At 31.7% G+C, this 12,857-nt stretch overlaps 1 protein-coding gene across 6 annotated transcripts in view; it reads right to left on the bottom strand.

The window, feature by feature from the left end:
* Diaph2 (diaphanous related formin 2) overlaps window positions 1-12,857 on the bottom strand; it is an 831,244-nt gene that overhangs the window by 601,524 nt on the left and 216,863 nt on the right. For all 6 annotated transcript variants that reach the window (XM_047535653.1, XM_047535655.1, XM_047535654.1 and 3 more), the window contains 2 exons: window positions 12,708-12,844; window positions 10,597-10,705 (listed from right to left, as the gene is read on the bottom strand). In XM_047535653.1, the coding sequence (XP_047391609.1) occupies window positions 10,597-10,705; window positions 12,708-12,844 (246 nt within the window). The remainder of the gene's footprint in view (window positions 1-10,596; window positions 10,706-12,707; window positions 12,845-12,857) is intronic.

Raw genomic sequence — 12,857 nt, 5'->3', positions numbered from 1 at the left:
GATTCATGGAAAGTACCCAATTTAATAAAGATGTTAAGTATGTACAAAAAAAAAAAATCAATAGTTAGAATGGAAAATACCCATTAACAAACATACTTCAAACATATTTTGACTTCTCCAGATCTATTATTAAGATAGAGTTATTTTTTAACACAGAAAAGATTAAAAAGGTACATTGCTTTTAATTTTGTATCTAAGGCTGCTGTTGGGGAGATCAGTCCATTGATCCAGATTCAAAAATCAAAAGTTGTATGTTTTAAAGGAGACAACTAAGGATGTTTAGAACATTACTTGATATCTAAATGATAACTGAACAATAAAGTCCAGTTTCTAAGATGTTCAGATATCAGGATGACATACTCAGACAACTAACTAAATATTTGTCATAGACTTGGCATTACCTTACAAAGATATTCCAGCTAAGTTGTTATGAAGTTTATGCATTAATGGAATACATAACTTTCCAATTTACAATAAGAAATTGTGTAAGTCTTTAGTTTTAATAGGCTGGGAAATAAGTTTACATCCTGTATATAGTGCTATATTATTGCATTTGCTTGAATGATTCTTGTTATGTTACAACTATGACATGACCGAACAAGCCAAAGTACATGTCCAATCCAAAATTAATAGAGAGAAGAGTTGCCATCTGCTAGGATTGTTTTTGCCAGAAGAAATTCAAGCTTAATGGCTTGTATTAATACCCAACAAGTAAAGAGAACATTTCCAAAGGAAATAAGTTAATGAGTCTTGTAACTGTACCTTTACACAAATAAAAGTATTTAAACCAGCAAACAGTAAAAATAGTAATGTCAAAATTAATGAATATACCAACATCTAAATAACTATATTTAATAAGATAATATTGCAAGGCTACCAAATATTTTACATACAATGTATGACTATGTAGTTGAATATTAAAACATAGATGAATTTATTGACTATAGTATAAAATAATTAGGCATTTTGAAGTCAGTACTTTAAACAAAGGGAATAGTCTGACAATTACCATTTATTGTTTATCAAATTCTAATAGACATTTAATTAATTACAAATAACATACGATGAATCATCATATTACCACATCGTTTTCCAACTTTTACTGCTAGAGTAGAACCTTTTTGGTTTTTTGTACCAGGGATTGAACCCAAGGGCGCTTAACCACTGAGTCACATCCCCAGTCCTTTTTTATATTTTATTTAGAAATAGCGTCTTGCTGAGTTACTTAGCACCTCATTAGGTTGCTGAGGCTGCCTCTGAACTCACAATCCTCCTACCTCAGCCTGAAACCACTGGGATTACAGCTATGTACCACCACACCCAGCACTAGATCAGAACACTTTTATAGAAATATTTATACTGCATGAAAGTGAAAAATAAAAAAGTCATCTAATTATCTTCTTTCATTTATGCCACAATTACTGCCCTTCCCAAAGAACAGGAGAATATCTATTCAAAATTGAAATAATAACACTATTTATAAATAAAAATTAAATAAAAACCTAATTGGCTTAGAGGGAAGAATATATTAATTATAAACATGAAATATATCCATTGGGTGTATTCTGAATTCATACCTAAATACAAAACCCTCAATAGTCATCCTCATCATTAGTTTCATTAGCATTAAATGCCAGACAATATATTAGGTGCTTCACATAAGTCACTATCTAATCTCATCCTCACAAAAACCATACAAGATAAATACTACTATTATCTTTATTTCACAGATGGGGAATCTGAGACTCACAGCAGATAAATAACTTACATGGGGTCAGAGAGCAATGAGGAAACTCATGTTCTTAAATAATATTACTTTACTACAAATACAGAAAATTTCCAGCACAGAATCCAGGAATCTCTTAAACTCCATTCATAGATTCATCAAACAAAAGATTTTAGGGATAAGTAAGATAATAAAATTTAATTGGTACACTGTACTTGATATCTAACTTGGAAAAACAGAACTATTTTAACAACATGTTGCCTAGTACATAAAGTACTTATCCATATATATAACAGGATACAAACAAAAACCACAAAAGTAGAAAATCATTCCTAGATTGGTGTAAATTCCACTTCATGTATATTCTGAACAGTAACATGGACAGGATTCCTTCATCCAATATAATGATCTCTTTATCTCCTTACCTTCTGCCACACTACTCCCTACTCTGCATGCATTTGTATACAAATACATGCACATGTGTGTGTGTATAGACACACACACATACACTATAGCACTGTCCTGTTTAATAAAGGAGTCCCTAATCACAGCTTAAATTTAATTTAATCGTAATTAAAAACTCAGTTTTTCATTTTCACTAGCCATAGTTCACATGCTTAAAAGTTACACATGGCTAATAGCTACTATAGTGGATGGCATGGATATAGAAAACTGCAGAAAGTTTGACCACATAGTTCTGCACTAGAGACTTTAAAGAAAAAAATGGCTTCTTGCCTAATCTCTAAAACCTAAGCTCCAAAGAAATACAAAACTTATTCCTCAATAATCAAACTTTTAAAATTGGTATGCTCAACTTCCAAGTATATAAATCTTTAAAAGCGTGAATGAATTGTATTGTCCTCTTACAATATAAAATCAATCTGCTTTTAAAAAAATCTAACTCCAGAGATAGAAGGTAAAGAATCATGGGATTTTAAAGTTAGAGAGAACATAAAATACTTTAGGCCAGTATATTCATTTAACGAAACAAAACCTAAAGAGATTAATTTGTACAAGTTCATATACCTAATAAGCCCCAATGCTGGGATTAGAACTACAGCTTCATGACATTTAATCCTGGATTCTTTCTACCACACTATAACATACTAATCAGTCTTGTTCAATAACATTTATCCTTATACCAGAAAGAAAATAAATGCCCTTGAATTGAATATCCCAAAATCCATTATCCAGATTTCCACTTATTTTCTTTATAATGGCTTTAGGTTTCAAATGGCCATATATTTCAGTTTTTAATACAGATTCCATCAGAATCAAATTTCAAATTTCCAGGAAGGCAGTGAATTTTGTACATTGATTATACATATGCTAGACTAGGACCATGATTCTGATGGGTAAAGAGCAAATGGAATCAGTTTCTATATTAGTACTTCTATTCAATTATCTCATTAGATCATAAGGAAATTTCTAAATTACGTACATTTTATTTATATGTATTCACTCACTAGCATACACACAAGTGTGTGCTATTCGGCATAAAAGGAAGAAAATATTTAAACATGAATATTTTCAAAATTACTGGAAAAACGCTAAAACCTCTTATTTATTTTAACCTATGAGCTTTGGAAACAATACAAACTATCTATCTGTTGGATCACAATTCATAGAGCTATGGAGTACAATAATTGCCAACTCTAGGGCATTCTCAGACAGATTATCCATATTGCCATTAGCTGTGACAAACTGTGCTTTTAAAATTTTATTGACACTGTCACACACTTGACCTTATTAAGTACTCTGTTGACATTAACAAGGTCTTTCTTTATCCTAGCCCAGCAGGAGTTAGGGGAAAAGATGGTTTAATTCAACATAAGTACCTACCAAGAAAGATACAAATATACAGACCCAGTTAATTAAGTAAAGAAGTAGAAAAGGATTTCAGGTAAAGGAAGTCTTATACAAAGTTATGGAGGTAAGAGGGATGAAACATATAGTGTTCAGGAAATGAAGCACAGTATGACTCAAGGAAATAGTACATGTAAAAGAACTGTGAAATATGAGGTCAGAGAGAAAGCAATGCACAGACGATCAAGTATTTTGAGTAGATTTTAATCCTAGAGCCTGTAGAAAGTCTTCAGAAGTTTTATTCTGACAAAAATTGCATTTCTGAAAGATAAATTTATCAAAGACTTTTTAAAGAGGTTTAAAAAGCAGAAGAGTAGATGTTAAAGGGTCTGAGGAAATGATCAAATAATGAAATGTGACAATGCCCCGAAACTTAACAAATGGCAGTGGGGATGGAGAGAAAGGGACACTGTGCCAATGAAAGGCAGAACAACATTATTAAGGAAGTAGAATTTATAGGATTTGGTGAATATCCGAATGGACAGTGGAACAGGTGTGGATGCAAATATGACTACTATATTTCTGGTGTCTGCCAATTGGTCAATAATGTTAAGCCTAACCAGGTTTGGGAATGTAAGAAAAAGAGGTCGAGGGTGGAGAGGTTTAGAAAAGGATGAAGAACAGGAAGTACAGTTAAGGACAATATAAAACTTGAATTGGAGGTTGCTAAACATAAGTAATCTGGTAGTCAGGAGGAAGTTGGAAGCTCAGAAGGAGATACTACATGAGTGTGAGCTGAAGTCCAGAGGTTGGATGACACTGCTGAAGGATCATCAGAATGAGAAAAGCAAAGGACCAAAGAACTGAGGATCAAGTTCTAGCAGTCAGAAAATCTAAGGCAAGGTCTTAATCTAAGGGTTAACCAAACAGGAAATTTTAACAAAACACAGATGTAAAAGAAAAACAAGGAAAGCTTAGTATCCTGGAAGTAAAGGTAATACCTAGTTCAAAAGTATGTTGAGTAAAATCTCAACACTCAAGAACCATGTGGAAAGAATCAAACTACTAAAAATCAGTCCGTGTACCTGAAAGCTTATTTAAGCATCAGCGTATGCTGTCAAGTAGGACACTTTGTAAAATGAGTTACATAATTCTCACATTCTTTTTTTTTTAATTTTTTTTATTTTTATTTTTTTTATTTTTGTATACAAATGGGATACATGTTGTTTCTCTATTTGTACATGGAGTCAAGGCACACCATTTGTGTAATCATAAATTTACATAGGGCAATGATGTTTGATTCATTTTTTTCCCTTCCCCCCCACCACTTCCACCCCTCTTTTCCCTCTATACAGTCCTTCTTTCTTCCATTCTTACCACCCTCCTTATCCCTAACCCTAAACCTAACCCTAACCCTAACGCTAACCCCTCCCACCCCCATTATATGTCCTCATCCGCTTATCAGCGAGTACATTCTTAAAAATCATAATAGATACCATTTAAACATAATCTTGCTGAATCAGCAGGATGATTAAATATGGGAGTTAGTGAGCTAAGCTGAAACACAGATACCCTTGGGAATTACTGAAGTATGCAGGACTACTTGCCCTGGCATGAGTGAAATAAAATGTTATTGTTTGCATTATAGTTTTAGTATATTTTTAGTTTCTGTTTCTAAGGATTCTTCCCTTGCTACTAGGCGGTCAACCATCACTTTTTTTTTTTCTATTTTTGTGGTGATAGGGATGGAACCCAGGGCCTCATGTATGCTAGGTAAGGGATCTATCACTGAGCTGCATCCCCAGTCCCAGACATCACTTCTTTTTTTTTTTTTTTTTTTTTTTTTGGTGCTGGGGTTCGAACCCAGGGCCTTGTGCTTACAAGGCAAGCACTCTACCGACTGAGCTATCTCCCCAGCCCCCAGACATCACTTCTTGATGATCTCAGTACACCAGTCTTCCAACCTGTGCTTCTAGTCTGAGATGAATAGGAAATGGATAATTGAGCTCAGTTAGATAACACAAGGAAAGAGAATAAACAGACTCTGATTAAAGGCCCAAAGGTCTTTCTCCCCATGAAGCTTAAGTGATGGATTTGGTGGCATTTCACAGATTGTTCAGATTGTTTTATTTTTATTTCACTTTTGGTTATTATTTATATTACAGAAAGATAAATTTATTAAGTAGGTAAGATCTGGATAAGTGAAGTTATTACACATTAGAAGAAGGTATATTTACTGCTCTGTTTTGTGCTCCATACCCAATTAGAACATGGAAAAAATATCTATTATTTTTGACATGTTAGAAAATCATTTTAAAATGTATTAATTCACACTAACACACTTTTCTCTATATAGCTCCTAAAATGCTGAAAGGGCATGGCAACCTTTCATACTAATTGTAGTCTAAGAAGATGGGCTGTTTTGATATTATGTCATTGGATGTTAACTATACTACTTTTTTTTTCTATAAACAATTATTAATGCTCAGTGTACCCTGGCTTCTCCTGTCTGGCTATGTGAATATAAGTTTCAACTAAATGTTGATGATACCTTGTTTTGTCTTCTTCTGTGAAGTAACTGGGACACTACTGTAGCCTCTATCATTACCTACTAGAAGCCCTTCTTGTCTCTTATTCTAATACTGCTTTTCTGTAAGAAAAGATAATTTCTGGAATATTCTTGCACTTCAACGCCCAGTTGAATTATCATCTCCTCACTGGAAACACTTCCCAGACTCAGGAAGGATATACCTAAATTTACCTTTCTTTGAGCTCCCACTAAATTTTACAAAGAGTAAAGGGATATGGGTGGGTGAGGGTATATATTTCAGACAAAGTGTTCTGCATGATAAAATGAGGGTATTTACAAGGCCTATATCCTGTTTGGGAAGTACCATATTTAGTTTGGTTAAAACACAAGGAACATTTGGAAGAATAACAGGCTAGAAGGCCAGACTGTTAAGATGGGGCCATGTTGAAAAACATCATATGTCACAATTAAGGTTTTCACCTTTATCAAGTAAGCACTGGGTAATAAACAGGTTTTTCTAATACCTGCTTAGAGTAGAATCAGATTTATTTTTTGAGAATAACCAAGAACATCATAGAACATTTTTCTGGAGGGGAAGAATGTATCTGTATGGGATATTAGAAAATCATAGAAATAATATTGGTGGGAGAAGATAAAGGCAGTAGGGTAGAGAGAATGAGACAGAGTCATAGTCTATACTATGTGAAAAGAAGACTTAATGATTGACTGGATACAGCAGGTAAAGAAAAACAATGACTCCAAGAAAATTAAAGATTTGGGTAGAAAATGATACCTGTATAATCTAAAATGGAAAACACAAGGAGAAATCTAGATTCTTTGGGAGGAATCAGGTTAAGGGGGAAAGATAATAAGCTAAGTTTTAATGGAAGAGTAGGTACAGTATAGTAGTCAAAGCATGTGTTCTAAAGCCAGAATGCCTGGTATCTAATCTAGGCGCATCCTATTGTGTCACACTGTGACCTTAGAAATATCACTCAATTTCTATGGACCTCAGTTTGCTCATTCATAACATGGGGATACTACAACTATCTCCTCTTAGAATTCCTGTGAGTTTTAAATGTGACAACATGTCTTTAGAACACTGTGTGATACATGGCAATTTTTAATTATAAATATTTTTAATTTCTTAATTTTGGAATGTTTGTAAGATAACTAGTTCAGCACTTGGGTTACAGGTGTGAATGGTGAGAAAGATATGATCTAGATTTATAAATCTGGAGATTTCCCAGGATATAAGTTGCACGTTAAAGCTACAGAAGCAACTGAGAATATTCATGGAAAAAATAAATATATATATGCCTGTGAGCACATATACATGCATTTGTATAAATGCATATGTATATATGGATAGATGAATATAAAATGATAACAGAAGAGGATCAATGACAGGAAAGTGGGAAGTCTAAAGAGGAGAAACATTTAAAAAATAGACAAAGAAGAGTTAGAGGTAATCAGAAAGCAGAGAGAAAACAGTGCCTGGGAAGGCAAGGGAAGCAAAACTGTCAAAGAGAGGGGTGATAAAGAGTGCCTATATATCAGTGGCACTCTTCCACTGGAAAGAAGCCATTGTATTTTGAAATTAGAGGAGGATATAAGGCCTTTTTTTGAGAACTGTGAGAAATCTGAGTTGTGAAAGGTTATTGAAATCAGAGAAAACAAGTAGAGATTATTCTTTTAGAGACATGGACTACAAAATGATAAAGGGAGATGAGAGGCTAGTGAGAAGCATAACTCAGATAAAGAGAAGCATCACAGCATGTGAGACTGGAGAATGATACTATAAAGGGAAGACAACAAAGAGAAAGCTTGTCAGGATAGATGGTTTATCTTCCACCAATTTCTTGAAAATAATGAAAATCCTATCAGAGATGCAAAATTTTACTTCAAAGGTGAACTAAGAAAAAAAACTATGAAAAGTCAATAACCTGTTTTAAAATAAAGGGGGGTATATATAGTTGTTATTTTAAAATATAATTAGTCCTGTATTTTAACAAAATTACTTCCTGAGACTGTAATAACATTTTGAGAAGTCTCAGGATACTACCAAAATAGAAAAGTAATTCTGTTAAAATACAGTACTAATTATATTTCTTAAACAACAGATTTAAACTTTTGTTTTTCATTTCTGCATTCTGAATATATTTTTGAACTTTTTGAGGATTTTTTTTTTACTCACATGAAACACTCCAAATAAACAAATCCACTCACAATTCTTGTGAGAGTACTAGGCTCTGTATATAACAAATAATTAATTTTTGTAGCTCATTAGAATAGGAAATTTCAAATTCTACTTTGCATATGTTTGCATCTATAATCAGTATTCAACAATTTCTTAAATACTTAGCAAGATGTCTATGATTTTTCCATATGTTACTTGTTAAACATTTACCACTTTATCATTTCATTTTGTCCAGCTTCCTGAGGGATAGCAAATATCAATCTTATCTCATTGTTTGGTGTAAACTAATCTATGGTAGTGGTGTCACATTAAAAAAAACAGGCAGTGCAATATACAAATGTTGGCATCACAAAGACCTAAATTCAAATCACCAAGTTCTACTACTTAAGAGTTACGTGATTTTTCAATGGACTTTAGCCTTCCAGAAAATCAATTTCCTAATCAGTAAACTGGAGATAATAATACATAATTCACAGAATTATGGTTAAAATTTCATTTAAAGTGGACTCTTAAGTTTTTTTTTTACAATAACTGTATTTTATTTAGTTTTGTATGTGGTACTGAGGAGCAAACTGTGCCTCATGTGTCCTAGGCAAATGCTTCAGCACTGGGCCACAATCTCAGCCCCATTTAAAGCAGATTTTTTAAATATGTAACTGTACTTTGCCCAAGTATGGCAAACTGAGTATAAAATGTATTGGAAACACAGAATCTAGCTAAAAATACTTCATTCCTCCTGAAGACACTTTGCAAGAGAAGTACAAACTTACACATGTAAAAGTCAATGAAATTCAGTTAAGTAAGCCCAACAACAGGACAAGGACAAAACTTTCAAAAACTCATCTTAAAAAGATAGATTCAATCTTTCAGTAGAGGTATGCAATTTTATTGAGATTAAGTTTTATAGTGAGAAGAAATGTAAAAAGAAAATGTAAAAAATATAAAAGAAATGTAAAAAAAAAAATCTAGGAATATTCCAAGGTTTAAATATGTAATATCTTTGACAAAAATTACACTATAAAATTTTATCTAAAATGTTCATCAGGGCTAGGGTTGTGGCTCAGTGGTAGAGTGCTTGCCTAGCATGCTTGACACATTGGGTTCAATTCTCAGCACTGCATATAAATAAATAAAATAAAAGGTCCATCAACAACTAAAAAATATTTTAAAAACATCTTCATCATTGTCAGACTAGGAGACATGATTAAGAAAAATACTTATATATTTTAAGAAGTATTAAAATTTCTTAGCATCACATATTCTCCTTAGACAAGCCAATTCATTTATCTGATAGAATTTCACATTGCAGACAAAAAAAAGATATCAATATTTCAGAATATAACTTTGAAATGGAGAAAATCAATTATATTAGTTCCACATAAGAAATTTTAATATTAATTGAAACTAAATGGTTTGATAAAATTAAATATGGAAGCATGGTATCTTTGTTGAATGATAGTACAACAATTTAAAAAACATTTCATTGAGCATTTTCCATGTTACATTTAATGGCATACACTGTATAAAAGAAAGAGTATTCCATCCGAGACCAAAAAAAAAAAAAAAAAAAACTGGCATCAATTTCTAATTCTTACAAACTGTGTCATCTTAGATGTTATATACTCTTCACTCTCATAAGCAAAATGGAGATGAAATTATTAATACATATAAAGCTGGGTTGTTCGGTGAATTAAATCAAATGATATATGCAAACTAAAATGTTTAGTCCAGGAGTTCATACCATAAATATGCACAATAAATATGAGTTCTTATTACTCAAGAATAAAGTTAACATGGGTCATTTCCTGAACCACCTAAAAAGCAAAAGCAAGTTTTATTTTCTGAAAAAAAGACTTAGGCTAGGTCTACCCAGGATTATCAAATGAACTATGACACAGGAATTACAATTCAATCACCTCTATTCTGGTTGAGTTAGACCTTTGAATATTGTCTGAATGGCTCACAGAGAGATGTGCTTAATTGTTTTAAATTTCTCTCACATGCTTCTTTAACACTTGATAGGACAATGACATTGACTGAACTGCTTGCCCTTTGGCCCTGATTACTGATAAGACTTCAATTTTCCTGGTTTATTGTATTAATTACTCAATTAGGAAAACAATTATAATTACAGGGCCATATTTATAATAATTCAGAAACATTTTTCCTAATTTTAAACAAATTGTTACTCTCACAAACAACCTTCAAACAACAGGAAGGATTTTATTTTTATACCCAATTCTATTTAAGTACCAGCTCAAATGGAGTTACTGTCATACAAAATGAGTACTCTAAATATAACCCTAGAAGCAATTTAAGACAAAACTAACTTACCTGTAATTGCAAAGCTTCATGATTTTCCAATCCTTCCACAATTGGTGAAAATCGTTCCCTGTTATTTCTTTCTGCTGCAGTAGTTATAGCCCCTAAAAGTTTATCTAGACTATAGAGAAAAAAAAGAAGCAAATGAGAAAAAATTCTGACACATATATTATGAACACGGGTTATTCCTTTAAGTCTTACCAGTTTTATTTTTAGTGCTTAATGTTCATGTATGCCATTACAATTTTTAAAAAATTAATTTTTTCACTGACAAATAGGAATTGTGTATATTTATAGAAAATAACATAATGCATACATTGTGAAATGGTTCAATCAAGGTAATTAATATCTGCATTACCTCACATACTTATTGTGTGTATGTGTAGGGAGAACAATTAAAATCTACTCAGCTATAGTCAACTACAAATTATATTATCAGCTACAGTCACCATAATATATAATAGATCACTTGATTGTATTTCTTCCAAATGAAAGTCCATTAAAATATAAGAATTGAGCTACTGTCCACATATAGCTACAAGTTAAATACTAATAAGTTTAAATAATTTTAGGGTATGAAAATTAATATTCAATTAGGAAAATAATGTCTCTGGGTGAAAAATAATGTTTCAAAAGAATTCCTAACAGAACATTGAAATTTAAATTTTCAAGTTTTGAAATATGTGTTAACATAGATCTTCATACCACTTAAATAAAATGTGTCGTCTGTAATTAACAGATTATTCTAGTGTAAACAGACTTTGATTTAATAATAAAGTGCTGGAAAGAGCAAATATTTTTTAAAATAACTTTAATCAACATTCTTTGATAAAGGAATTAGATAAAAGAAACCAAAAGTGAGATTCAAGGTAATTAAAGAAACATCCATATCTAGCACAAGAAATTTGTTTACCTAAATAAAAATGTTGATAACAATCCTATATGAGGTTGAAATCAAATTAACCTCTATGAAGTATTCTATTTTTATCAAATAATACCTGAAATTTTAATTAAATCACAACAATTATACCGAGCTAGGGTGAATTTTATATATTGTTATGAAAATCTATTTGACCAGAAAAAAAATTTTTTATTCATGTATAAGCTGATTTTTCTATAAAGCCTAGGGAAACTTTACTTTTGCATATATTATCTCATTGGTTCTCACTGAAAAAAGAGTTAACATTATAGATAATATTTTAGGTTTAATGTTTATCTTTTAATTTCTACAGACAATAACTAGCACTAAGCAACATCTCATTTTATTCTAACAGTTATGAGAAAGTCAACATATTAGAACTTCCTTAAATATTTGCATGGTCCTGTTCTGATTCAAACTGAAATTATTACTATCACACAAAGGGCTGAGAAAATATTTTAATCCATGTCCACAGCACATATTTCAATTTTCACACAATGACTTCTTACAAACTAAACTTAATAATGAAATCAAATGTGAAATTTTGTTTTGGGTTTAATATCATTGCCATAGGAAGATATGATCCAAAATATATACAGCAATACTTGCTGAATTTGGCAAACAAATATATATATATATATATGGAATAAAATACAGTTTCTTTTTCTTTGTTTTTAACAGGTTCATTAATTTTACTCTACAAATAATTACTTTATCTTGTCAGTTACCATAGGCATTAAAAATAATAAGTATTAAACAATTGGAGTAAAAAAGCATCTAGTCAATTCAACTATAGAAGTAAAATTGTGTGATGTGCAGCATGGTGTGTGTGTGTGTGTGTGTGTGTGTGTGTGTGTGTGTGTGTGTGTATGTGTATCTTCGCCAAAATAACTCTCTGACTTTTAAATTTTGCTCACTTTTCTAATGACAGGTTCATCTTCAGCAATTCAAAATTCTATTTATTCACTTCAAATTCATCTTTAAAAAATTTCCCTGTAGTACTCTATTTAAATCTAGCTTTCATAATATCAACAAAACTGTTAAAATATAAATACATAAGATAAAAGTGTCAATCAAAAATCCTCTAAAGTCTAATATTGTTTTCATACAAGTTATCCAATGAAAGAGAACAAAAGTAAGACTTACTAAAAGACTTATCTCGAGAGTCATTTCCACACAATAAATATAGTATTGCAATACTTACATATTCTCTTCTCCAACAATGCAAATAGCAGAAAGTATTTTTACTATTTCAGTCATCATGTTGGGTTGCTTGGGGTCAATTGCTCTTGCCAATAGTAAAAGACTTCTTTCATCCCCTAGAATTCTTTGCAATCCAAACTAAAGAGAGGAG

This window comes from Sciurus carolinensis, chromosome X, assembly GCF_902686445.1.
Source record: "Sciurus carolinensis chromosome X, mSciCar1.2, whole genome shotgun sequence".
NCBI classification, from domain to species: Eukaryota; Metazoa; Chordata; class Mammalia; order Rodentia; family Sciuridae; genus Sciurus; species Sciurus carolinensis.
The sequence above is the reverse complement of the archived record's forward strand: the minus strand, read 5'-3'. Positions and strand labels throughout refer to the sequence as shown.